Genomic DNA, 27,090 nt, shown 5'->3' with positions numbered 1-27,090 from the left:
ACTTACAAGTCACTTCATTAAAAAAAAAAAAGTTATTTGGGGTAATTTATAAGTAGATTATGAGTGCCTACTGTATGAGACACCGAAGAGGTTATAAACAAGACTGATTTTGACCCTCAAAGATGCTGTAAACACCAACTTGGGCAATAAGCCAAAGAAGTCCTTTAAAGAACATGAACAGGATCTACGGAAATTGAGAAAAGGGATGGATTGGGAGTTTGGGATTAGCAGATGACAATTATTACATACAGAATGGATAAACAGGTCCTACTGTATAGCGCAGGTAACGATATTCAATACGTTGTGATAATCCATAATGGAAAAGAATATAAGCATATATATATAGTTACAACGGAATCACTTTGCTGTACAGCAGATATTAACACAGTACAGCAGATATTAACACACTATCATCTATACGTAAATAATTTTTTTTAAAAAGCACGTAAATCTTCCCCATAGGCTTTGAAAAGCGTTGATGGTCTCCACCAAGCCAAAATCGAATAAAGAGTGGAGCAGTGATGTCTCCTTTTCTATTTATTTTCAAAAGTCTTCTTTCCCAGCTTCGCGCTGTCCTTTAGTTCCTGGCGAATGGTAGGTGGAGATGGGAATCAACTGGTAAGTAAGGTGCCTTAATGAATTTGCAATTCCTGCTCCATCCTCTTCTAAGCCCCCACCAAGAAATAACTGTTGACCGCTTGGCTCTAGGATCCTTACGTTCAGGCTGTAGCGGAAAACATGTCCGTCCGGCAGAAGAGCTCAATTCACGCGCAAACCCTGCAACGTCCCAGACATCTTCACCCGAGGGTGGGACTGCGAAACATGGCTTTCCTAAAAACACCCAAAAAACAGCGGGACAGATGAGCAGAATCCGATTTCACCAGGTTCTTGGCGCCAAAACAAACCATCGGGTCCGTCCCCTGCCGGACCTATACGACACGTAATCGACAATCCTCCGCCTTGCTAAATAGTCCTGTCTAAAACGTCTCGAATACACACTATTTTACCTCAAAAGGCCTTCTGAGGATAGACAGTGACCTCTGGGGCGCATCATCGTCCTGTTCGAATACATATACGGTTTTCCTATCATTTTCTCTTCATAGATTCCTCCGCCAGAAATTATATTCGCCGAGTCTTCACTTCCGGGTCCGCCATTTTGCTGCCTCCATTTCTTCACGAGGGGGGGTTAAAGGCCCCCAAAATATGCATATGTGAAAAGGCCAAAAAGTAACCGTCATTGACAGGGAGTCTTAACTAGAAAAGGAAACAGGACAAAACTGGCAGGCTCGGTGAAAGCACAGCCGGCAGCGTCCCGGACGAGGAGGTGAGGGGGAAAAAGAGATGCGTGGGCTCAAGGGGGCGTCAGGGCTGGAAGGGAGACTGCCGAGAAAAGTTGCACCGCTTCCCAGCTCGGCCCCGAACTTCTCGGTGCAGTCGGAGCGGCGCCCCCTCGCCAGAGCGGGGGCGGCTGAGGGAAGGAGAGGAAGGGGATGCTGCCGGGAGGAAGGGGAGGGGACTGGGAGGTGAAGAAGGGGGTGGGTGTAAGACCTGGGGCTGGGGAGCTGGACCGAGGGAAGCCAAGGCCACAGAGGTGACCGCTAGGGGGCAGCGCGGCGCGCGGGCTGGGGGCTAACCTCGAGGCTGAGACCCTGGCTCCCTGTCCCTAGTCGATCCTTCTTGCAGAAAGACTGAAGAGAAAAAGGATTCCCTAACTCTCTGATCCCAGGAATAGCCTAAAGATTATGAATGAGCTCAGCAATCTGAGCAAGAGCAGTGAGGGCTCCGCCTCCAGTTCTTGCACAGTTTGTACAGCTGGCGGAGCAGTGGGGACGTGTGCAATAGAAAAAGGTCTTCAGATCATGGACTCTTCAATTCCATTTCTCCTTCCCTAACCATTCTCCTTTTCTCACAGATTTTCTTGAGCCCGCAGACATCGTCCCATTCTTCTCTCCCTTTCCAGAAGGACCTTTCTCTCTCATCTCTCTTTTTAAAACATCTATGGAAAAGAATATTCTATGATTTACCTTCAGCAACTTAACATTTTTGGCCATCTGAGACTGTATTTTCATTGTACCATTTGATCCACCCAGTCCACAAGAGATGTTCTTAAGCATCTATGTTCATATATGCTTTGAGAGCAGTGAAAGAAGTGCCCCACCTAAATTTTTGTATCAACAGGCGAAATTACTCTCTTGTAATAGAGTACGTTGTTGTGAAGAGCTCAAGCACTTCATCAGTTATTAAAAAACACTTATTGAAAATTCTTGTGTGTTCGTTTGGGAGGGGAAGTGGATGCTCTGTTATTTTATTCATCTCCAAAATCCTGGGAGGCAAGTTAGATCAGTAGGGAAAGTGGAGGTACATTCACTAAGGGAGAATGTTTTCCTTTTGTTTTTAGTAATCAAGGGAGCTCAGAAGTACCTAGACTGTCTCTTATCCTTAGGCTGCATCTCTCATCTTGTGGTATATGGGAGAATGACACATAGAGCCCCCAAAATGCCATTATTTTAAAAATACATTTTACTTTTAACTTAAAAGCAAAGAGTGAGAATAAGGGAAGAAAAGAACCTTGAATACATATCTAGGAAACTTTTTTTTTTCCTATCAAATGATGAATGCAACAGCCTATTCACATTCTGACCCCAAAGTTTAACTTACAATTTATAATAAGAAATAAGGTTTTTGGTGGCCTGTTTAAACAATGGGATGAAACATTTGGGTCACTTGTCATTTAGAGGTACTGATACACAGACTCATAAATATGATTTGAAAGTGATAAAATTGACATATATATGAAGGCAGACTGTAGTGGACAAAATTGAGGGCTCAAAAATATTTTGTTAGAGTTCAGGAGCTAAGGACACTAGTTGCAGTGGGATTAAAATCGACTTAATTAAAGGATCTTGTCTTCCAGAAGTATCAGCTTCCCAGGAATGTGAAACAAACTAGGTATCTCCTTAAGCAGATACCTCAGCCTACGACTGAATATTTTTTTGTGGTAGAGAATAGAGCTGAAATTTCAATATTAGGAGAATTTAATCTGCTGCATGTCAACATTTCTCAACATTCCTGTGTAGGACTTTCTTTCCCTTTGTAATCAGTTATCGTAGAGGTGTTTTGGGTTTTGTTTTGTTTTTCATTTTTTGAGGGGGAGGTGAGGGAATGTGCTGTGTGACTTGAGGCAGGATCTTAGTGGCCTGACCAGGGATTGAACCCAGCCCTAGGAGTGCTAGTGTCAAGTCCTAACCACTGGACCGCCAGGGGATTCCTATAGACGTGTTTAGGGCTTGGCGATACTTTTTTTATATATAGATATAACACATTGGCAGGCAGATTCTTAACCACTGGACCACCAGGGAAGTCCAGAGGAGTGTTTTAATAGATTGTTCAGGTAATGGTGATTATTCTTCTTCTATGTTACACAAAAACCCAACAAGTGGCAGGTGATTTCTTAAAAGTTAGTTGCAGTGAGGAATCTGAAACCATGTCAATGAATGTTTTATACTTGATTACCTTAAACCCCATTGATGTGCTTTCCTTTGAATCACACTTTTTACCTGTATATTTTGTGACATATATGGGTCATTTGAAAAATATTGGTTCACCAAATAATGCCCATCATCCAAATGATGTATTTTATACAATATTTAAAAATCACAGTTATTAGTATCACCACCGTTTTATCAGAAAAGTTTATAGGGACTTCCTTGCTGGTCCAGTGGTTGAGAATTTGCCTGTCAATACAAGAGACATGGGTTTGATTCCTGGTCCAGGAAGATTCCATATGCCACAGAGCAACTAAGACAAAAAAAGTACAAGATGAAAGCAAATAGATAATAAAAATTAGATTTATCAAGAACAGCCATTTCCTCACTGGTTGGAAAGTTTGTAATATGTGGTGATTATATACCATTCAGACAATTCTCCATCGCATACAGGAACTTATTATCCTCTGCAACTCTGAATTTATGCCCAGGCCTCTTTCTTATTTACTTTACAACAACTATCAATTTAAATGGCCATTTTGGTTGCTTTTTAAGACAATCTCCATCATTTATTGCCTTTGATTTCATGTGTTTAACGCAGCTTTTTTTTTTTGGCTGCGCTGGGTCTTCTTTGCTACGCTTGGGCTTTCTTCACTTGTGCAGACAGGAGCTACTCTTTGTTATGGTGCATGGGCTTCTCTTTGTGATGGCTTCTCCTGGGTGGACCAGGCTCCAGGGTGCTCCAGCCCACGGGTGGATGGGCTTAGTTACTCCCCAGCACGTGAAATCTTCCCAGATCCAGGGATTAAACCCACGTCCCCTGCATTGGCAGGCAGATTCTTATCCACTGCACCACCAGGGAAGTGACAGAGTTGACTGTATGCCTTTTATGAGGAAAAAACTCTCCTACTCAGATGCTTTTATTTTACTGTGAGCTTTCACAACAATTTAATAATGCCAGCATTATTAAGTGAAAAACTGTAATGATTTTAGACGTAACTGTACCTTTAAACAAAGTATATAATCTGGCCAAACTGATGACTTTAAAAAACTCTAGGTATTGCTGAGGCACCTCTGACAGGTACAGTGACATCTCTGTTCATTTTTGAAAAAGTGTCCTCCACATACCCAAGTCTCAATATCCTTGGTTTGTCTATTCATTTTTGTGTAACACATTATTTCTACCCATGGTTGTTTCGAAGGGATGCAATGCTGTTTTATTGAGTCCTTAAGCTAGAAAGGCAGCAATGTGTTTCATGTATTTTCAAAGTATTTTACTGGAGATTGAAAGTGAGGGAACTACGGTTTAGGGCCTGAAACTTTGCAAATACCTGACAATTTGTATTGAAGTAGAAAAGAAGTGCCTTATCAGATAGTCCACTTGAGAAGTATCTTACTTGTATTAGAATATGTATTCTAATACAAGAGGTCTTCTAAAAATATTTTTACAGGCATCTTTCCTTGTGTTTGAGTTACAGCTTCCTGAAAATTTGTGTTCCTATGTATAAAGATGTCTTTGGTGGACTTAGGGAAGAGGTTGCTAGAAGCAGCAAGAAAAGGCCAAGATGATGAAGTGAGAACATTGATGGCAAATGGTGCTCCATTCACCACAGACTGGGTAAGCTTTCTTAATTATTCCCAGCGTGTGCTGTTAGTAGCCTTTTTCTTAAAGACTAAATAGTCTGAATTGATTTTTGTTTATTGTCTTTCTGCCTCAGTCTCCCTACAAGAGTTTCATTATCTTTGTCTCATCTGAATATATGGTTTTCTTTTTCTTTTAGTTTTCCAAATTGAACGAATCTCCTGTGGATAGATAGGTGGTAATTGTAAGGTATTATATACTTGTAATTTTCTATAATGTTTTTTGGAGTATTTTCTAAAAGGTTTACTTCTCTCTGGAGTGTACTTGGGTTATAGGCTTCTGTAATTAGCTAGAAATTAAACAAAATCAGTATACTAAGAGTACATTTCTAAACTAATAAACTCCTGGTTTCCTTTTTTCTAAAATGTCCTCATTAATAACGAATAGCCTAGCCATTTTGTTTCCTTTTTCACTGTTAAAAAAACGTTAAAGAGGAAGGTGTAATTTCATGAGTTCGAACAATCAGCTTGGAGAGCAGAGTGTCAGAAGGTCCAGGGTCTAGTCTATAACACGGGCTTGCTCAGTAGTCATAGATTTTGTTAGCATTGCCTAATTTTAACAATTCAATAAGCGGTGTCCTCTATTCTGAGGTGATTAATTCATAACTTTAGAGGCCAACACATCACAAAAAGGAAGAAAGGAAACCCAGGAGATTAACATTTCTATAAATAGACTTGAAAAGCACAGTGTGAGTTAAATCCAGTCAGGCAGAGAGACTGAATATATGAAAAGCAAAGAATAAATGAAATAGGTTTTAAATTAAAGAGCATAACCCAAGGAAAGGGCTAGATCTCTGACCAAATGGATGCTGATAGATAACTTTGATAGTAACAAGATTTACTTTGAGATGATACAGCCTTGTTTGTTGCTATTGACACACTATTGCTAATCTTTTTTCTTTTGGCTCTTCATCTCATCAGTCTTTCTGCTTTGCTTTACTGTGGTAACAAACTTCTATTTCAACCAATTAGATTTGCACCCTAAATTTCACATGTCACTTTCTAGTTTTTGCCCTTTTCTCAAGAATTGTTTTGAACCTGCCTGTCCCCCCACTTTGTTCCTGACTCAACATGCTCTCTTCTATTTTTTTAACCTTCTAAGCCCTGTTTAAAATCATACCCTTTATGGAATTTTACTTGTTAAGTCCACCTGACTTAAAGCCATTATACTTAGCACTTATTTAATTGATAGTATGTTTATTTGTCCATTAGTATATTAATTTTAGTTAAATCATTTCTTCAGTTTATGTGTCCAGCCAGATTCTCTCTCCAAGGACAGGAACCTAGGCTTCTCCTTTTCTTCGTTTGTATCCCTCCAGTAACGATTTAGGACTTTGCACACAGTTGATATTAAATGAGTATTATTTCCCCACAGCTTGGAACATCACCCCTCCACCTTGCAGCCCAGTATGGTCATTATTCCACAGCAGAAGTGCTCCTTCGAGCAGGAGTTAGCAGGGATGCACGGACCAAAGTGGACAGGACCCCTTTGCACATGGCTGCAGCTGATGGACATGCACACATCGTGGAACTACTTGTTAGGGTAAAGCAAGAATAGTGGTGGGTCTATATTGTAAAAAAGACAAATAACCTTTCTATTTTCTTACTTAAACAGGCATTAGGAAACTAGGTTGGAAAAGATTAACTTTAGGACAGTTTATAGCACTGAGTTGTAGCTCTTTCAAGAGTCATCATAGCTATGAGTATTTTACTTTCTAATCTTTTGAAGGCGAAACAGACTATTGATTGTTCTTCATTCTTCTTCTGCAGGTGTTCTTTGCTCTTATGCCTGTTTCAGGCACTCAGCTTACTGTTAATAAATGCAACAAAAATCTGTTCTTTTCCCCTTTCTCTCCCATCTGTTATAATTTCCCAGTGATGTCCTTAAAAGACTCTCTCGTTGAAGGCATTGTGTCTGTCAGCATGCAGGAGAATTTTAGACGTGTTTTTCCCTTGATATTTCTTAAACCTTTCTAAATTTGAGTATGTGTAATCACTATGGAAATCCTCAGTATCTGGTGATGGGATATTGCACCTGTGCTACTATAACCAGTATCTCTTTGAAAAAAATTACTTTTTTATGACAGAATGGTGCAGATGTGAATGCCAAGGACATGCTAAAGATGACAGCTCTGCACTGGGCCACAGAGCACCACCATCGAGATGTTGTAGAGCTGCTTATCAAATATGGAGCTGATGTCCATGCTTTCAGCAAGTTTGATAAATCTGCTTTTGACATAGCCCTGGAGAAGAACAATGCTGAGATTCTGGTCATCCTTCAGGTCCTGTTCTTTTTATACCACCACAGTATACTTCAGCTGAAATTAAGGATTTTTCGTAGGAGCTGAATCAAAACTGAATTTTCTGTATCTTATCAAAGTAGTACTTTCATTATGTCTCAATCTTGTGATTGTCATTAATATCTTAAAAAAAAATTCTATAAACCCCTGAATTATCTGTGGTGATTGAAGAGCAATGTTGTGACCAGTACAAAAATGAGATTTATGTGGCTTTAGAAATTTTTTTTCTCCATGAAAATTTCCCTTTTTAATTAAGCTTGACTTGGGATAATATGAAAAGCCTCTTTATGTTTTATGAACATACATCAACTGATGTGAGATAGAACATAGCTCTAAAGCATATTGAGTCGTAAGGAAACTATCTCAGAATTAAAAATCAGCTGTGATGGTATCATCCATTGATTTCTTAAGCCAGTATGTATATATCAGAAATAACAGGATGAGTGATACAAAGATTAATAGGGCATAGCCCTGTCCTTGGAGTGTTTACAGCATAATGAAGGTAAAGAGAAAATATAAAGCAGTACAGTACTATACTGATGTAACACTATGATGATAAACAGATACCTGGTAGGTGTTACGAGGGAGTTTTGATCATGCTTAAGGCAAAGATCAAAGTATATGTAGACTCTGAACTGAGTTTTGAAGGAGCATTAGGCAGAGATGTGAGAAAATGATACTCTAGGCTAGAAAAAGCAAATCAAAGACACAGAAGTGTGAAAGGGCATGGAATGATCAGGAAAGAGTACGTATTAATAGTTCTGTGCCTAGAGATTGGTCAAGAGAAGCAGAGTTTAGGAGTGGCAGGAGCTAAGACTTGAAAGGCAGAGTTCTGAACATAGGGGTGTGCAAGAGTATGGGCCATTTTGTGATGTTTCAATAGAAGCTTTTAAATATAGGATTGATACGAGAAAGTTTTTTAAAAAGGTAATTGTTTGAAGTGCGGTACACAGACCTGAGAGAGAAGACAATGCTAAAGACCGTATAGTAGTAGTAGTAGTGTTAGTCGCTCAGTCGTGTCTGACTCTTTGTGACCCCACAGACTGTAGCCCACCAGGCTCTTATGTCTCCAGGACTCTCCAGGCAAGAATACTGGAGTGGATTGCCATTCCATTCTCCAGAGGATCTTCCCAACCCAGGGATCAAATCTGTGTGTCCCGCATTGCAGGCAGATTCTTTACCGTCTAGTGACTTTCATTAGGCCAGGCAAGAGTCAATGAGGGCTAGAATTAAGGAAGTGATATGGAGGGTAGAAGGGGCAGGTTCAAGAAGGAATTTTACGGTAACCAGAGAATGGATAATCTGCTTCAATTGAAACTCGTAGCAAAGGGATAGTTGTGTGTTAAAAAAAAAATAGCCAACGAAATAAAATAGAGATAAGCATCTTTATACCAAAATTGTGCAGATATCCCTGAAAGCAAAAATGCAGTGTATGAAAATAGCCTTTAAAATCTGGTGCTCATTTGATTGTTTGTTATATATTCTCTTAGGGATTTCTTCAGTGGCAGAATGGAATAAGTAGTTGGACAAAACTCTGGAGAATATTGTTCTCTGTAGATTCTCTGCAGGGATCTTCAGCTAGCACCATGTTTATACATAATTGATCATAGAATATTAGTGCTGGAAATTCCTTTTTAGGCTACCCTTTTATTTTTCAAATTAAAAGCCAGGTCCAGAGAGGTTAAGTGAATTGTCTAAAAGTCTTTGCAAATATACACCTTTTTTTTTTTAAGGTAGAAGTAATAGGGAAAGCAACCTAAGCTCTCTGTTGCCCTGGTCTGAGAAAAAAACAGTGGTGGTAATGAGAACTCTGAGGTCCCTAGGACATTGTGTGCCGGAACTAGATCTGCCTGACAGAGCATTGACGGGGGGAGAGGGCATGGCTGTTCAGTAACTATATAACTGAGGCTAGTTAGTAAGTGTTCTTACTTTGAAATATCTTGTGTTGTTTTATAGGAAGCAATGCAGAATCAGGTGAATGCTAATCCCGAGAGAGCCAACCCTGTGACTATGGCTACCCCATTCATCTTCACGTCAGGAGAAGTTGTCAACCTCGCAAGCCTTGTTTCTTCAGCCAGCACCAAGACAACCTCAGGTGATGTTCTGATAATGTGACATTTATTTTAGACTTAAAATGAACCCGAATTACAGGTTTTTTTAATAAGATGAATAGATACTCTGTCTGATATCCCCTCCTTTATTAAAATATTCCCCAAATGGAAGATTTATAATAGATTTTAAAGCTAATGCTTTATTCTTTCTGGAGGAAGGGAAGATCATACTTTAGGATTATACATAAATGCTTGACTGTGTTAAAAGTAAAATATCCTACAGATTAATCTGTTGAAGGGTTATGTCTGACCCCAAAATGAAAATATAAGGTGCTTTAATATGGTACTGCTAAGGAAAATAGTTAAATATTTATAGTCTAAATCAGTAACAAATAAGAAAATAAACATAAATGGTTGTTGGATGCTGATATAAAAGAGGTGAGTATGGTTATTCGACTAAAGTTGAAGAGTCCTGATTTGTTCTTGAGAACATATAAAACAACAATATAGCGAAGAAACGCCCTTGGTGTTGCTCTTTTGACACTTGTATGTATTTGTTTTAATTTATTCATTTTTGGCTGCTCTGGGTCCTTGTTGCTGCTCAGGCTTTCTCTAGTTGTGGCAGGTGGGGGCTACTCTTAGTTGGGTGCACAGGCTCTCGTTGTGGTGGTTTCTCTTATTGAGGAGCGCAGGCTCTAGGTGTGTGGGCTTCAGCACTTGCTGCGTGTGGGCTCCGTAGTTGCAGCTCGTGGGCTCTAGAGCACTAGCTTAGTAGGCTTGGTTGCTCTGCAGCATGTGGGATCCTCCTGGACCCAGGATCAAACCTCGTCCCCTGCATTGGAAGGCAGAGTCTTATCTACTGTACCACCAGTACACAGTATTTATGTTTTAAATAAAAATAAAAAATCTATCTAGAAAGGAGCAAATCTAATTTTGCTGTACAGCAGAAACTAGTACAACATTGTAAATCAACTATAATAAATTTTTTTAAATAAAAAAGAACAAATCAAGTTTATTTTCAACATCTCCTTACAGATATTTTTTTACAATGAGGAGATTATGTCTTCATTTAAATAAATGTTCCTACTGACCCTGGGTTTCTTTTTCTTTTTCTGATTTTCATTTAAAAATTGCAACTGCATTCATAGTTGTTTGTAAAATATCAGAGGAGGATCTTGACTGATGTATTATTATTGAGAGGCAGTATAAACTAGAAAGAATAGATACACAGTATACAAAGGTTTTTGCATTCCAGAACTGCTTTCAAATACTGATTTATTAATTGGCTAAGATACTTAGCAGCAGCAAGATACTTGACCTTAGAAATACTACTTACTTCCCTAAGCCTTCTGTACTTATATATTAAATTAGAATATAATAATCTACTTCACGAGGTTGTGGTGAGACTGAGATTTTGTATTTCAGTACCCATTTTATAGCAGGGCTTCAGTAATAGCTAATGTTGAATGAAAATGTAACTTCTCAGTGAAGGTTGACTCTCTCAGGCCCACAAGGGGGCAGTAGTGCCCTTCATTTTATAAGCTATCAACTGTCATTTAAAATTGCTATGCTTTAGTTTTCAGCTGGATGATTCAAAAAGTTTATCTTAAATATATGTATACATGTAATCAGAATATTCACAGCCATTTGGGTTTGTTGTGGTTCATGCCGCACTGATTAGAGCAAGTGTTTTTTTAATTCAAAAGTTTTTAGAAGCCAATAAAGTAATATGTTTACAACATGGGCTAGAATTAAGTCTTTAGTCTAACTACTGAAATTCTCCAGACTCTTACCTGAAATGATAAACAAAGTTGAAGGCGTGCAGCATAAGGATTCTTAGCCTTGGTTCCTGTGGACCTATATCATGCTTGTCATGTTGCTTCTGGCAAACCTACTCCTTTTTTCTCTTCTGTATGTTGACAGCAGCAAATTGAAATTGCTGAACCCTCTCATAATTAGAGCTGATCTCTCCGGTGTCATCCTACTCATGAAGCAGTTCTACCTAGCTGTTTCCCTTGAGGGGATTGGCCTATCAGTGCACATAAAAGAAAGGAGAAAAGTTCTAAGTCAAATTCGGGTTGTGTTGTTGAACTGGGTTTAAAGATTTTCTTTTCCTGAATGGTGGAGAAGCCCTCTTGTTTCCCATCATCCAACAATATTTTTAGGAATTAACTGAAAGTGGGCTTCCCTGGTGGTCTAGTGGTTAAGAATCTGCCTTGCAATGCAAGCAACACCAGTTCAGGAAGATCCTACTTGCTGTGGAGCAACTGAGCCTGTGCACCACAGCTACTGAGCCAGTGCTTTAGAGCCCAGGAGTCACAACTACTGAGCCCAAACACTGCAACTACTGAAGCCCACACACTTAGCACCTATACTTTGAGACAAGAAAAACCACCACAGTGAGAAGCCTGTGCACTTCGACGAAGAGTAGCCCCTGCTTGCCTCAACTGGAGAAAAGCCCGAACACACAACGAAGACCCACCACAGCCCAAAATAAAATAAATACATAAATTTTTTTTTATAAGAATTAACTGTAAGTATCCCAGGATTGTCATTTTGGTGGATATTTTTGATACCAAAATCCAGACTGTAAAGATTGCTTTCAATTTTCCATTTGTGACTAAAGATATCAGTTATCATCAGTGCCACCATCAAACTGCAGTGACTGGAGAAGGCAGACTTAACTTAAATATTAATCAGGGCAAAACAGAGTTATGAAGATAAATTTCCTTTTTCTGTAGAATCATAAGATGCACTCCAAAGTCAAGTACGAATTGCCTTGTATTGGTTCATAAAGAGTACAGGCTTTGGAATCTGACATAGGTTCTAATCTGGGCTCTTGAGATTCACTAGCTGCATGACCCTGGGCAAATTACTTAATTTTTCTGAATCTTAGCGACTAAACCACCACCACCAGTTTTCACTGACTTGGTGAGACTGCCTAGCCAACCATAGCACATGCCCCTAATCCTGATCTGAAGAGTTTATTTATATAAGCCACATTCTGAGTAGGTAACAAATTGTCACTAACAATGCCATTTTCCTTCCAGCAGCCATGCACATTTCACTTTATTGATGGGGGTCTTGTATTAAAACGAAGCAATTAGCATTGTTTAACAATAAGGTACTTTATTTTTCCAGAACTCTCTGGGATAAGTCTAAAGAGATCATTTGTATCATTTCTTTTCAGTTTCAACTTTTCAATTTAGTATTCTATCAGAATACTAAACCTAATTTTTCACAAATGTTCTTTCTTCATCTTGTTATTGAAGAGAAGTTGGGTGAGTCATTATGTTTGAATTAGAGGGAGAACAAATACCCTTAGGTTGGAATCATCATATGCTAAAAAGTATATAATGCCTTTTTCATGAAGCAGTTCTACACAAGTAGTCTCCTTTAGCTTGGTGGCCTACCTGATTTGTCCTACTTGAACTTTAAGTGTAACAGCCTTGTTTGTGTGTTTGTCTGTGTGTATTTAACTGTGATAAAATAATAGCAGTGTATTTTTTATTGTTAATGACTTACTGTCACATATATTCCAACCTCCATGAGGGATGTATCTAAAACTTGCTTGTCCCTTGTTTGTTTCATTTGTGAGTTCTTATGTCAGCACTTGGTATGATAGTCTGAGTGATAAGAAAAACATGAACTAAGCAGGAAAATTAGAGTATAAGCTATAGCTAATCTTGCTCTTACAAGGTCATTAGATTGACACAAGCTCTTTCTAGAGGTCACGCACTGTGTTTCACTGGGTTCCTTGAGTATGAGAGAATTGAAATAAGCATATCATTATTTTCTCCACCCTTATCTTCACTCCCACAGTCATTATCCAAAAGCTTTGAAAGTATTTTACAGATAACTGACTTTTTTTAAGGTATATTATTGAGAAAACAAAAAGTAAGAGTACATTTAGGGCTTCCCTGGTGGTTCGGAGGTAAAGAGTCTGCCTGCCAGTGCGGGAGATACAGGTTTGTACATGGTGCAGAGTAAGCCCGTGCCCCACAACTGACTGAGCCTGTGGTCGCGAGCCCAGCAATTGCAACTGTGGAAGCCTCACGCCCTAGAGCCCATGCTCCACAACTAGAGAAGCCACCACAATGAGAAGCCCATGCCCCACAGCTAGAGAGGAGCCCCTGCTCCCTGAAACCAGAAGAAAGCCTATGTCGCAATGAACACCCAGCCCAGCCAAAATAAATAAAAGTAACTAATTACTTTTTTTAAAAAAAGATAAGTGTATCAGTCCATTTCATTCAGGAGACAAAATCATGTGTGGTATATTTTAATTATACATAATTTTATTATACATATGTAAGAAATACTTATGTATATACAATAAATATATATAATAAATATATAATTAATAAACTTAATTTCTAAAAACTTGTTAGTAACAATGGATAACTATTAAGAGGTGAGGAGAACTCTAAAGAATATAGGAATAGCCAGTATGGGGAGCAGTCACTTCTATGTGATAAAACTTAATCTCCTGCCAGATGACAGGAAATATTTATAGGATTAGCTTCAGTATCACAAGGCAAAGAAGGGTGGATTTGGCGCCAAGCAGCAATTAATTTGTGATTGGTACAATAAGTTATTTCTGAAATTATAGTGAAAGACCTGGGGAAGTGCAATTCATGTTATTAAAGTTGGATTTATGCAAAAGTGTTGAGTAATACTTCCGGTTCATAAAATTAGGCATGCCTGTTGCCAGATCTAATGCACTTCCCTCTTCGAACTTAGCTGTAAGTATATTACATACATAAAGGAAAAGGTTATGAACGAAGTTTTTTTAAATAGCACATCATGACATAACTAAGTAATTGTTATTTTTTAGCATCAATTATTGTACTGTCCTTTGACATTCAAAATGTGAAACTGCATGTTTTTAACTGTCCTTGCCCTTGAGGTCAGTCCTAGTCTTCTCACCTCTGGTGAAGAGAAGAGGCGTGACTGACTAAAGCCCAGGAGGGGCCTATTCCCTCACCACTGCCTAGCTTGGGGTGTGGCATGCTCTGTATGCTTACTGCCTGCTGCCAAGAAGGGCTCTGAACAGCCAGCCTTGGGAGTGGTTGGAACTCTTGGTGTGTTAGCTGCTGATGCTCAGCCTTGACAGTGCCAAGAGAATGATCAGATGAAGAGAATGTAATGGCCCTATACCAAGCATATTATCTTAATCCACTTTAAAGGGAAAACTTTAAACCTTAAGAGTTTTAACACCATGATAATCAGTTTATATAAGTTTGTATTAGAAAGCAAGATTAAGGAAAAGCTGAGATTTTGATTTAATAAGCTATTTTAGTTCATCTCTATTCTCTCCACTGGACCTCATTTGCCTTTTTTACCAAAATAGGTGACCCCCATGCCTCCTCAACAGTACACTTCTCAAATTCTACCACCTCAGTGCTGGCCACCCTTGCAGCTCTTGCTGAGGCATCAGCCCCCCTCTCCAACTCACACAGAGCCACAGGTAGGTAAGGGATATCTGCTGGGTGAATCACCATTTCTTCTTTTGTTTTCAACTCTCCAGCAGATTTACTTTTCCATGAAATGTTAAAGAATTAGGGTTAGAGACAACTAGGATAAAGGGATGTAGAGTCACTGAGCATCAGGATGAAAAATCACTAAGTGATACAATCAGTCAGCTGAATAATGTCAGAGAATGAGTAAGTTACTCCTTTGTATTCTTGCAGCTTCAAGCTTGTTTGCACTGACTCGAGTTACATCAGATTGAAATGTTTCGTCTTATATAGCATAGTTTTGGAAATACTCTATGTTGTGTTTTGACTGATACTATCATAGAATGATTCAAAATAGCAGCCTAGATACCTTGTATTAAAGCATCAAAATACATGGGACTGCTGCCTCGCTCATTGTTCCATCCTGTGTACCCCAGGTTGGCATGCTTCATTTCACTGGAGATGTTACTTTGGCATTCCCAGTGGATTTGTGGAGATAAATCCTGTATAGTGCCTTCTGATTTTAAAACAGAAAGGTTTCATGTCCCTTAGCCAGAGCTAGTGGCCTCCAGGGAAAAGGTTTAAGACTTCATATAGGTAGGAGGCAAATAGTTATAGATAGGGGTACATAGTCATCTAGGAATCTTTCTGGAGCCCTCTGGCAATCTGCTCCATCATAAATGAAAGCAGATTGTTGATTTCTTTCTGCCATAGACATTTAGATGCTGAGAACATTCCTCTAATTCTATTTTTCCAACTGGTAGCAATCATAAAGATCTCTACTCAGATGTGTATGAATGAGCAGCATGGCAGAGGAAAAAGCAACATATTAAACTTGTGCTTGTTAATTTTTATAATTTGCTCTTTGATGTTGGATAAATCATTTGACTTCTTCAGGTCTGTCTCCTCATCTCTAACATGGTAGTTGGATTAGATTATCTATCAGGGTCCTTTCAGCTCTAACATTTAACTGTTCTTTGCTTCTAAGAGGTGTGAATGCTCTATTTCCATTGAACTGCCTGAACGCATCTCATATGGATAGTTCCTGCCCCTGTTGCAAACTTCTCCTTGTGACTCTTTAGATACAGAAATTTCATAGTAGTAGGAGCTGTTTCCCCTAATAGTTACTGGGGATATTGACTAACCAAAGTGAAAATCTTTATTCAATGTGATACATGTAAAGTTCTTATTAATAGAAAAGTGCCTGGCCCATAGTAAATAGTGTTCGTTGCTATTAATGTTATTGTTGATCAATCAGATGGGAGAAGCCACCTGTTTTTGTCTGTCAAACTTCTTCAGTGTTTTGACTTCTTGACATGTTATTTTGTTAATTCTCTATTAAATGCCTTTATTTCTTATAGAAATAGGTCTACTTTAATTTATAGTTATAGTTCTAGGCTCTATAGATTTATTTAGACTTTCAAGATACTTCCTGAAAAAAGAGTCCCAAGATCAAGTATGTTGGGGAAACTCAGCATATCTTATTTTCTATTAGAGAGTCACAATGCTCATTTGTCTATTAGGGTCTCTGATACTTACTGCAAAATAAAAACAAATTTAAGCATATTTAAACTAACATTTTGAAAATGTGTTTGTATATAGAACCTGTCTGGTGAAAGCTAACATGTCAGTGAAGACATTTTAGAAAATACTGTTCTAATGCATTTCAAGTTTTTCTATTCCTGATATTATCAATTTCAAGGAGGCTGAAATTACTCTACTCCTAATTTTTTAAGCTGTAGTTTTATATTTACTTTTGTCATCTCTAGCTAATTCAGAAGAAATCATAGAGGGCAATTCTGTTGATTCATCAATCCAGCAAGTGGTGGGGAGTGGAGGCCAGAGGGTCATCACCATAGTGACCGATGGAATCCCTCTGGGTAATATACAAACTGCAATCCCTGCTGGAGGCATTGGCCAGCCATTTATTGTGACTGTGCAAGATGGACAGCAAGGTGAGTTGTCCTATTAAAAGATATTTTAGACACTCAACACACCTCTAAAAACGAAGCATTAGGGCAAGTTAGGGGGAAATGGAGAATGCCATATCCTAGATGGGGCAAAGAAGCTCTGAAAAAGAAAAAAAAAAAAACCGAAACCAGTCAAATTCTCCTGCTGCTGCTGCTGCTGCTAAGTCGATTCAGTCGTGTCCAACTCTGTGCGACCTCATAGATGGCAGCCCACCAGGCTCCCCCGTCCCTGGGATTCTCCAGGCAAGAACACTGGAGTGGGTTGCCATTTCCTTCTCCAATGCATGAAAGTGAAAAGTGAAAGTGAAGTCGCTCAGTCGTGTCCGACTCTTCACGACCCCATGAACTGTAGCTTACCAGGCTCCTCCATCCATGGGATTTTCAGGCAAGAGTACTGGAGTGTGATGCCACAAATTCTCCTAATATATATAAAATATGTGAGTAAAACCAATAATCTGATAGAAAAAAGAGCAAGTATTGCAAACTAGTAGTTCACAGAAAATACTGATGGTTCTTAAAAATAGGAAAATTTATTTCATTTATGGCAAGAGAAATATAAATACTGTACCAATATACCATTAAAGCATGATGCTGTCAAGGGTATGGGGAAACAGGCACTCTTATAAATCACTGGTAAGAGTGTGAATGCATCCTCTAAAGAGCAAATTGTCAACATGCATCAGTATTGAAGCTGCACATACCTTCTGGTTAAAAAGTTATTTTTCTATGAATTTATATTCACACACACAGAAATGACCTATATACTATTTGTTACAGCATTATTTGTAATCATCAGATTAAAAAGAACCTAAGTAGAAGTCATTAATGGAACTTGATAAATAAATTATGGTATACCCTACTCATGCAATGGAATACTATGCAGCTATTAAAAACAATGAAGAGGATTCTTATATACCAGTATGGTCTGATCTCCAAAATACCTTAAGTGACAAGAGTAAGATACAGGCAGTGTGTAGAGTATGCTACACCGTATGTTTTAAAGGGATAAGTTTATATGTATATTTGCTAATATATTTGTAGACTTAGACTATCTCTGGAAGAACATTCAGAAATAACATTTAACATTGGTTCCCTTCTGGCAGGGCACCTGGGCAGCTAGAGATGGATGAGAAGCTTTTAAGTGTATATGCTTTTATAGCTTTTAATCTTTGAACCATCTGAATGTATTAGTTATTAAAAAATACTTAAGTAAAATTTTTTTTAAAAAAAGAGAAACTAACGTTACAACTTCATTCCTCAGAAATACTAGAGGTTGAAAAAGGAGGGTTGGTATCATTGCCTTTTGTGTCATCAGCAATTTGAGTTGGCCTAAATAATTATGAGGATTCTATAATTTTTAAATTATTTGAATTGATGGATCTTTGCAGTATGGGAAGAAAGAGTAGGAATTAAACCTTTATAATCCAAGCTTTGGTATCATAAGTTCTTGGAATTTTATTTGGAAATATACTACTGATGTTTTTGTGGACATTATCACTTAAAGTTTGGGGGAGCTCACAGAGTAGGTGAGAGACTACTTAGAATTAAGTAAATGAGAACGGTGTTTTGGGGTTTTTTTTTTTTTTTTTGCTTTTTTAAGATTGAAGTTGTTTTAAGGGAAAAAAATAAAAATTTAAAGTCCTCTGGCTTGCGGGATCTTAGTTCCCTGACCAAGGATTGAACCCGTGCCCCTTGCATTGGGAGCATAGAGTTTTAACCACCGGACCACTGGGAAAGTCCTAGGGGGGGAGTTTTTTTCAAGGTTTTGCCTGGATAAACTGCACTACTTTTTACAGATGCATTTAACCAGGCTCAAAGAAGGAAAGCCAAAATTTTGTGAATTAACTGTAAGAAATTTTAAATTCCAGACAAAACTTCCATTTCCACTTAGCAGATATCTAAGCTGCTTTCTACTGCTATCAATTGATGCTATCAATTTTTGCTTTAAACGAAAATCATAATGCATCCTAAAACCTAAATATAATTTTAACTTTTAATTTTGAGATAATTGTACATGTAATTGTACATGATAATTCATGTACAGTTGTAAGAAATAATATAGAAAAATCCCATATATCTATCACTCAGTTTCCCCAAGTGATAGCATTTTGAATAATAGTACAAATATTTTGTACTATTTTGTGCATGTGTGCTAAGTCGCTTCACTCATAATTCAGCTCTTTGCGACTCCACGGACTGTAGCCCGCCATGCTCCTCTGTCCATGGGATTCTCCAGGCAAGAATGCTGGTGTGGGTTGCCATGCCCTCCTCCAGGGGATCCTCCGGATCCAGGGATTGAACCCATGTCACTTATGTCTGCTGCGTTGGCAGGCAGGTTCTTTACCGCTAGTGCCACTTGGGAAGCCTACTGTACTATTTTGTATAATATACAAATAGTGCAATATTACAGACAGGAAATTTACCTTGGTGCAACCCACCAACCTTATTGAAATTTTTTTTGCAGTTTTCTCTGCCTTCATTTGTGAGTTTGTGTTCTGTGCAATTTACTGTATGTGCACCACCACAGTTGAGATAGAAAGTAATTCTATCACAGGGATTCCTTGTGCTACTCTGTATCTACAGCCACTTCCCTTCCCACCCCATTCCTAACCATTGGTGACCACTAATTCATCTGTTCTCTATCATTATACTTTCGTCATTTCAAGAATGTTATAGAAATGGAATCATATAGTATATAGCTTTTGCAATAGGGTTTTTTTCCCTCAGCATAATTCCCTGAAGGTCTATCCAGTTGATGTTTGTATCAGTAGTTCATTTCTTTTTATTGCTGAGTAGTATTCCATGGTATGGATGTACCATACTTTATATAATCACTTAACTACTTAAGTTGTCTCCAGCTTTTAGCTATATATGAATAAAGCTGTTATGACTCATCATGTACAGGCTTTATAGGAACATAAATTTTCATTTTCTGGGGTAAATGTCCAAAAGTACAGTTTCTGGGTCATATGGTAAATACATGTTCAGTTTTGTAAAAAAAAATTTCTACAGTGAAAAAAAAAAAATTTTTTTTTTTACAAAACTGAACATGTATTTACCATATGACCCAGAAACTGTACTTTTGGACATTTACCCCAGAAAATGAAAATTTATGTTTGACTATACCATTTTACATTTTCACCAGCAATTTATGAATAATCCAGTTTCTCCACATTCTTGCCAGAATTGGGTGTTGGGTGTTATCACTGTTTTTAAAATTTTAGCCATTCTAATAGGTGTGCAGTACATCTTGTGTGTTGTATGCATATGTGTTGACCCTTTTCTCACTTATCTATGAGAAGAGAAATAGTTAAATTAGATATAGCTGATGGTAAACTGCTTTCATGAAAGTTTTCTTAAAATTCTTATTTAAGACATTATACCTACTTTAGATAAGTTATTCCTCCAGAATTGCAAGCTAAGTGGTCACACCTTCTGATTTATAGTCAGACACTTTTATATAAAAGCTTCAGAGTTGGGTCTTAACTGCATGGCTTCCACACCTGCAAACCATTGCCCTTCCTTTCTGAAGTCGTCTTTATCTTTCTGTTTTTAAAAAATGTGTATTTGGCTCTGGGTCTTAGTTGTGGCACATAGGGTCTTCATTACATCATGCAAGATATTTAGTTGTGGTGCACGAACTCTCTAGTTGTAGCGTGCAGGCTTAGTAATTGTGATATTCAGGCTCCAGAGCACACGGGCTTCACTAGTTGCCACATGTAGGCTTAGTTGCTCCAGGTCATACGGGATCTTCGTGTCCTAAAGAGAGCTCAAACCTGTATCCCCTGCATTGCAAGAAGGATTCTTAACCACCAGGGAAGTCCCTCTGAAGTCTTCTTAGTGCCTCTAATCTTTTTGGTTTCTCTCTACAAAGCCATGCCTTACCGTTGATTCTAAAATCCGAAGAGATATGAACAGTAAGATATCAGAGAATATGTTTTAGTTTGTTTTCTGATTCAAAGTAAGCAAAATCTCTTTGTTTTACTATGTATTCATCACCTCCAATTGGTGTCCTTTGGCTTATAGTTCTAACTGTACCTGCTGGTCAGGTTGCAGAGGAGACTGTCATTGAGGAAGAGGCAGAAGAAGCAGAGAAATTGCCACTGACTAAGAAACCAAGGATAGAAGAGATGACAAACAGTGTGGAAGAAAGCAAGGTAATATTTTTAGCAGTGGTGGAGAGAAGGCAAAGACTCAAAAGCCAGACTTCTCAAGGCCTGAACCCTTGTCTTTTTGTCTGCTCTTAGGAATCCTCACCTGTGTGGCTTACTTTTACAGGAAGGCACTGAGAGAGAGCTACTTCAGCAGCGCCTCCAGGAGGCTAATCGAAGAGCCCAGGAGTACCGACACCAGCTCCTAAAGAAAGAGCAGGAGGCAGAACAGTACCGTCTCAGACTGGAGGCCATGGCCCGACAACAGCCCAATGGAGTTGATTTTGCCATGGTTGAAGAGGTGGCTGAGGTAGATGCTGTAGTAGTCACGGAGCGGGAGATGGAAGAGAGAGAGACAGAAGTGACTGGGGCAGTAGGGACCGCAGAGCCTCATACTGGAGTTTCCATGGAAACTGTTTCAACTTAATGTGCAAGGGCCACAACTTGTACTGTGTTCATCTTTTTCCTCTTAAAAAAAAATACAGAGGACAAACATTGTGTAAAAATTAAGAATGTCCTAAAGAAGAAAATTATAGCAGGGTACAATGCTATAGGCTACAACTTGGGCTCAGGAAAGCTCTCTATGCAACTGGAAAATTTGAAGCCAAATTTAGGGAACACGTCTTCTGAGGGTCCAGAATAATAAGGACCAGATTTCTCAGCTCACATCATTGCTTGAAGCATAGTGGTAAAAGAAAGGTGGATGTTATGGACCGATTGTTTTTTAAATAACTGACTTTCTATCAGAAGATTTTGAAATAATATTTCTAATATGTACATACCCAGAGCCTTTAATAGTTGTACCATCAAGTGACCTGAAACTTTGCCTTAGATTATGATGTGTACCCATTAGGGAAGAAACCTAATTGGGAGGAGGGATTAGATGTAAGCTTTGGGGAAGACAAAGAAATATACTCTGCTCCCAAAGGAACAGGCAGGCACTCCCCACTCTCCTGAGTTAATTTCCCTGAGAAGAAATCACCTAAGTAAATTTGCATCCACTGTGTGTCCATAGCCCAGATGCCCGTTTAAGAAGCTAAAATAGAATTTTTAAAAACTGGAAAGGAAAGAAAACTTGTTCATGTGCGAGAAGTGTATGTAGATCCCAAATCCTCCAGCTGCACCTCTGCGATGCTGGAAAGTGGCCAGAAAAGAGGCCCATGGGGTTAGGAAACAGTCTGGTCTCGAGATACCAACTTCGCTTTGGCTAGATTTTATGAAATTGCAATGAGGAGGGTAGTCTGCTGTCAGAACAACTTGCTTTCAAACATTTATTTATGTAATGTCAAGCTTTAATATCAACTTTTTTAAAAATATAAATTTATTTATTTTAATTGGAGGCTAATTACTTTACAATATTGTATTGGTTTTGCCATACATTGACATGAATCCTCCACGGGTGTACACGTGTTCCCCATCCTGAACCCCCCTCCCACCTCCCTCCCCATACCATCCCTCTGGGTCATCCCAGTGCACCAGCCCCGAGCATCCTGTATCATGCATCAAACCTGGACTGGCGATTCGTTTCACGTATGATATACATGTTTCAATGCCATTCTCTGAAATCATCCCACCCTTGCCTCTCCCACAGAGTCCAAAAGACTGTTCTATACATCTGTGTCTCTTTTACTGTCTCACATACAGGGTTATCGTTACCATCTTTCTAAATTCCATATATATGTGTTAGTATGCTGTATTGGTGTTTTTCTTTCTGGTTTACTTCACTCTGTATAATAGGCTCCAGTTTCATCCACCTCATTAGAACTGATTCAAATATATTCTTTTTAATGGCTGAGTAATACTCCATTGTGTATATGTTAAACTTTTTAACTTTATAAAATTTTGTTGAGTTTGCTAAGTGTGCCTTTCTGTGGAACTTACATGGTATCCACTCATATGCAAGAAAATACAGGAGAGATGAAGGCTGAGGATGTTGTATAGTTTTTATCCATCTGATTTGGGATGCGTACACTGTTTTCTAAGATCAGGTCTTGTGTAGAGCTTTTGTGCTTTACAGGTGCTCAGTGTGTTGGCAGAGGGGATAAGGACAACCAGTGCCATAACGTAAGGAACCCGAGATTCTGGCCAGATCTTTGTCACCTTACTCTTCTCTCTCCCACCATGCCTGCTCCTTTTGCCTAGACACTTTAGAAAGTGTTTCATTGCTGGGATTTCTTGGAGCTTTTTTTTAAAAAGAGAGTTGGAATATGGGTGGAGAGAGAGAGGTTGTGGAGAGGTCATCATCCTGGACTTGCTTTGTTATAAATTAGAAGCAACCAGAGGGAGATGTGAAGGACAGGGAAGCCTGGCACGCTGCAGTCCACAGGGTTGCAAAGAGTTGGACACGACTGAGCAGACTGAACAAGAGGGAGATGTGCCAAGTAAACAGTTGAATGACTGTTTAGAATAAGGTTTTCTTAATTAGCGATCATGGGGAAAACATATATTTTTAGTTTGGAATAAAATGTGACAGTTAACAGGGTTCTGTTTACCTTGATTAGTGAAGTAATTTGCTGCAGTTTTCCAGAGTAGCAGAATCATTTAGGGCTCAAAATAGACTGTAAACATAACTCCCCAAACCAAATTTAACAAAAGTGAAAAGAAAAGTGAAAGTGAAGCCGCTCCATCGTGTCCAACTCTTTGCAACCCCTTGGACTGTAGCATACCAGGCTCCTCCATCCATCGGATTCTCCAGGCAAGAATACTGGAGTGGGTTGCCATTTCCTTCTCCAGGGGATCTTCCCGACCCAGGGATTGAACTCAGGTCTCCCGCATTGCAGGCAGACGCTTTACCCTCTGAGCCACCAAGGAAGCCCCGAAAGAATTGGCTATTAGAGGCTTATAGACAAAAATATCAGTTTTGAAATGAATCTTGGCTATGGGCCACCTTAGCTAGGTTTTCTCCCTGGACCAAGTACTGAGCACTTTCCAGATGATCAGAGATTAGTCTGCACCATTGGGGATGGTGGAGAAATGCAGTGGAGCAGCCTAGGTAAGGGTGAGTGTAAAATGGTGGTTTCTGCTGTCAAATCGTCCTGTTTCTATTTGCAATGTTTTTCCTTTTTCTGAGTCCCTTTGTGAATCAGGTGCTAACAGTAAGCTGCTATTGTGTTCCATTTCAGAGCTTTAGCTTAACTATAGAGGGACCAAGTGTTATTTTAGATGTGTTTTGTGTGTGTTCTTGGTGTATATACTGACTTCAGTTCCTTATTTTTTTTTTTTTTTTCTTTCCTGTTAAGGGGGTGGAGGTTGACCTTGCAGAAAATATCTAGGTCCAACCAGCTTACTCTCTAAGGTAGCTTCTGATGGAGGTTGATTCCATCCAGCACACCCTTCTGAGTATACAGAGCCCCTACTGTTTGAAGGAACTGTTTAGAGGTTCTTATTCTTTTTCTGTAAAAGCCTATCATTCCCACCCAGAAAAAATATCTAATATAGCCCAAGTCATTTTTGATGATGGGGTCTCTGAGACGGGGGTTTAAGGAGGGGTTGGGTTAGGGAGAGAGAGAAGGGTGATGTTTGGAAAGGAGTGGGTACTAAAAGGGCATTTGTTTTTATTTACCTGGAATAGACCATTTAGCATTCCAGAGAAGGGAAATAGGATTTGATCTCTAGTTGTATTGCCATAGAGAGAATGGTAGGTCAGGATCCCTTGTAGTAGTTAATATTAATGACATTATTGGGAGTACCATTATATAATTGTGCATATTTTTCTGGATCAACCTTGGAAGTTGGGAAAATGTGGCTAGGTCTTCTGGGTTTGGGAAATCCAACTGGCCTATTGGCAAGGTTGGATTACAGAGACTCAAACAGACAGGTGGTTCAGAGATGGTACTTGAACAGGAAAATCTGAAACCTGGATGACTGCTTATTTTAAAATAAAGCTGCTTTAATAGTATCAGTATTAATATAGAAATTTTAGACCCTACATTTACATTATGGTTTTAAACTTCCCCCTAAATAAGAGAAAGAAATAAATCTTAATATTTCTGTTCTTGTTCCTGGCTTCAGGGAAATTACTTACAAATGTATAGATGGACATTCCCTTCCTATCACTACCTCTGTGGGATCTCTTAATTATAATGCCACAGTTGAGGTCTCTTACTTGAAATATGAGAGAACTTGGCTTTAGGTTTTCTGTATTTTGAACTCAGCACCTTAAAAGAGTTCCTTTTTTCTCTGTCATATCTGTTTCATTATTTTTGGCTTTGCCTCGTCCTCTTTTTCAGCCTCTGCATTGCTTCATTAAGATTTTTGTGTCTGCTCAGTAATACTAGAAATCTGTGGCATACAAAATGGCTTTCCTTTCTTTCTTTATATTGCTGTAAAAGAAATGAATTTACCAGAAGGCTCTCCAGTTGAAGTTAGGTATTTTGTGACCAGTGAATTTTTTTAACACCCCTTTGCTGCATATATATTATTGTGTATGTTTATAAATACATATGAATTTTCCCACTTTTCTCTTTGTTTTGAGGTCCAATTCTAAAAAGTACCTGGTAAAAGCTGGAAATATTTTTTATCTCATTGAACACTTTAGAGAGGGTTTCTTTCAATTCATTAAAGGGACTGAGGAAGAAAAAGTATTACTTTGGCCCTTTTCTGAGAGGCACACTCAACAGGCAGTAATGAGAAACCTGAGGAGTAAGGCCCTAGGGAGAGCCAGTACCTGGCTTTGCAGAGATTTCTTCAGCATGTAGTGTGATGACATCATGTAAACTGAAAGCTTCAGAGCAGAGTCGGGGGTGGAACTGGAGCAGCCTTTCCACAGAGCAAGCCTCCTTTCCACTCCTGTGGCAGCTGTTTTGACTGACATTTGCATAATTTCTTACACTTCTGAATAGGAAAGAAACTCTAGATAAATGTCCGTGGCAGAAGGTGCAGACATTCTATACATCTGCTTTTCTGGTTTAGACACCTCATCCCTTTAAGAAAAGATCATTTTGAGAAATTTCTGTGGCTCTCTCCTAACAAACAACATCATGGATCCCCAGAACTCAAAGACCTGAGGCATATAGAGAACTATTTCCAGAAGTTTAATCCTGAATGGCAATTAGTCCTTGTCCAGATTTATTGGAGAATGGCCTCTTGTTCTCTGCTCCTTGTGTAGACATCTCTGTATGGCCAGAAAAGGAGCTTTAGAATGGAATACAAGCCAAGCACACCTATGTGCTGCTCTAAGCTCTTATCTATTTCCATTTTATATTTTCCCCTTCTGAGTTAGTATTCTATTTCCTGTGCCAACATATTTACCAAGAGACAAGAGCAAGAAGGATGTGAATTCAGTTTAAGTAGCTTTGAACCTCTGGTACTGCCTTTTTTTTTTTTTTTTTTTCTAAGCCTCTCTAAGATTAGGAGGTGGGGTGATACCCCAAGATTGTACTACAGAGCAGTTTGGCTTGTTAATGGCAGGAAATTGTGATTCCCTGTCTCTCTCCTCCCCTTCCCCTCTAACTACTTCCGCTTCTGTGACCCCATTGTTCTTATCTCATTGAGTCTTTCCCAGGCACTGGGACTTAATTAGCAGGTCATTTCTAATCTATGGGACTTGTCTTTCCTCTTTCTATTCCCTGCCTTCCCCACCACATATTTTCTGTTTATTAAGTGGTTTATTCTTAATTCTGAGAATTAATCTAGGTCACGCTCTATATCCTGTGCTTCCTCATTGGTTTCAGGCATCTGGTTCTGTCAGCAGTAATGATAACAGCTCCCTTCTCTGGCTTTGCCCTGTGTTCTGTTCTTCTGCCAAGGCCACTTGTGTTAGGCCAGAGAAAGGGTAGGTGGGGTGCTTAGCTTCTCAAAACAGCTTCAGTTTTACAAGTTGTCTGACAGCTTTATGTACAATATATTTTAGGAAAACAAATCTACTTCTCTTTTATTTAGGATTTTAATAAAATAGGGTTTGAATCTGATGAGCAAGTTCATGTGTGTGTGTAAGCATTTATGTGTATGTACACCTATACAAATATATATATACAATTTTTGTACTATCATTTAAAATAAAAAGATATTTCTTAATAAAATGTCGAAGTCTTACCA

The 27,090-nt window shown here is 38.8% G+C and overlaps 1 protein-coding gene and 1 long non-coding RNA gene across 4 annotated transcripts; one reads left to right on the top strand and one right to left on the bottom strand.

The window, feature by feature from the left end:
• Window positions 1–519: 519 nt before the first annotated feature.
• Window positions 520–1,759, bottom strand: LOC109555299 (uncharacterized). The gene is made up of 2 exons (XR_002180250.2): window positions 1,635–1,759; window positions 520–1,171 (listed from the first exon to the last, which is right to left on the bottom strand). It is a non-coding gene; the product is annotated as an uncharacterized lncRNA (long non-coding RNA).
• Window positions 1,167–27,090, top strand: GABPB2 (GA binding protein transcription factor subunit beta 2). Of its 3 annotated transcripts, XM_019955911.2 has the most exons (9): window positions 1,167–1,324; window positions 4,964–5,103; window positions 6,502–6,669; window positions 7,214–7,408; window positions 9,383–9,521; window positions 14,828–14,944; window positions 16,703–16,888; window positions 20,930–21,060; window positions 21,182–27,090. In XM_019955911.2, the coding sequence occupies exons 2-9, from the start codon at window positions 4,996–4,998 to the stop codon at window positions 21,479–21,481; spliced, it is 1,344 nt and encodes a 447-aa protein (XP_019811470.1). In that variant the 5' UTR covers window positions 1,167–1,324; window positions 4,964–4,995; the 3' UTR covers window positions 21,482–27,090. The 3 variants fall into 3 exon arrangements, with proteins under 3 accessions (XP_019811470.1, XP_070641823.1, XP_019811479.1); XM_070785722.1 differs by lacking the exon at window positions 7,214–7,408; XM_019955920.2 differs by lacking the exon at window positions 14,828–14,944.

This window comes from Bos indicus, chromosome 3, assembly GCF_029378745.1.
Source record: "Bos indicus isolate NIAB-ARS_2022 breed Sahiwal x Tharparkar chromosome 3, NIAB-ARS_B.indTharparkar_mat_pri_1.0, whole genome shotgun sequence".
Classification (NCBI taxonomy): Eukaryota; Metazoa; Chordata; class Mammalia; order Artiodactyla; family Bovidae; genus Bos; species Bos indicus.
The sequence above is the reverse complement of the archived record's forward strand: the minus strand, read 5'-3'. Positions and strand labels throughout refer to the sequence as shown.

What these genes read in the sequence shown, in the direction of transcription:
- GABPB2 (XM_019955911.2), top strand. Translation starts at nt 4,996, where the DNA reads ATGTCTTTGGTGGACTTAGGGAAGAGGTTGCTAGAAGCAGCAAGAAAA. An exon ending in TCGTGGAACTACTTGTTAGG is followed by an intron (nt 6,670 to 7,213) that starts GTAAAGCAAGAA and finishes TTTTTATGACAG; the next exon opens with AATGGTGCAGATGTGAATGC. An exon ending in AGATTCTGGTCATCCTTCAG is followed by an intron (nt 7,409 to 9,382) that starts GTCCTGTTCTTT and finishes GTTGTTTTATAG; the next exon opens with GAAGCAATGCAGAATCAGGT.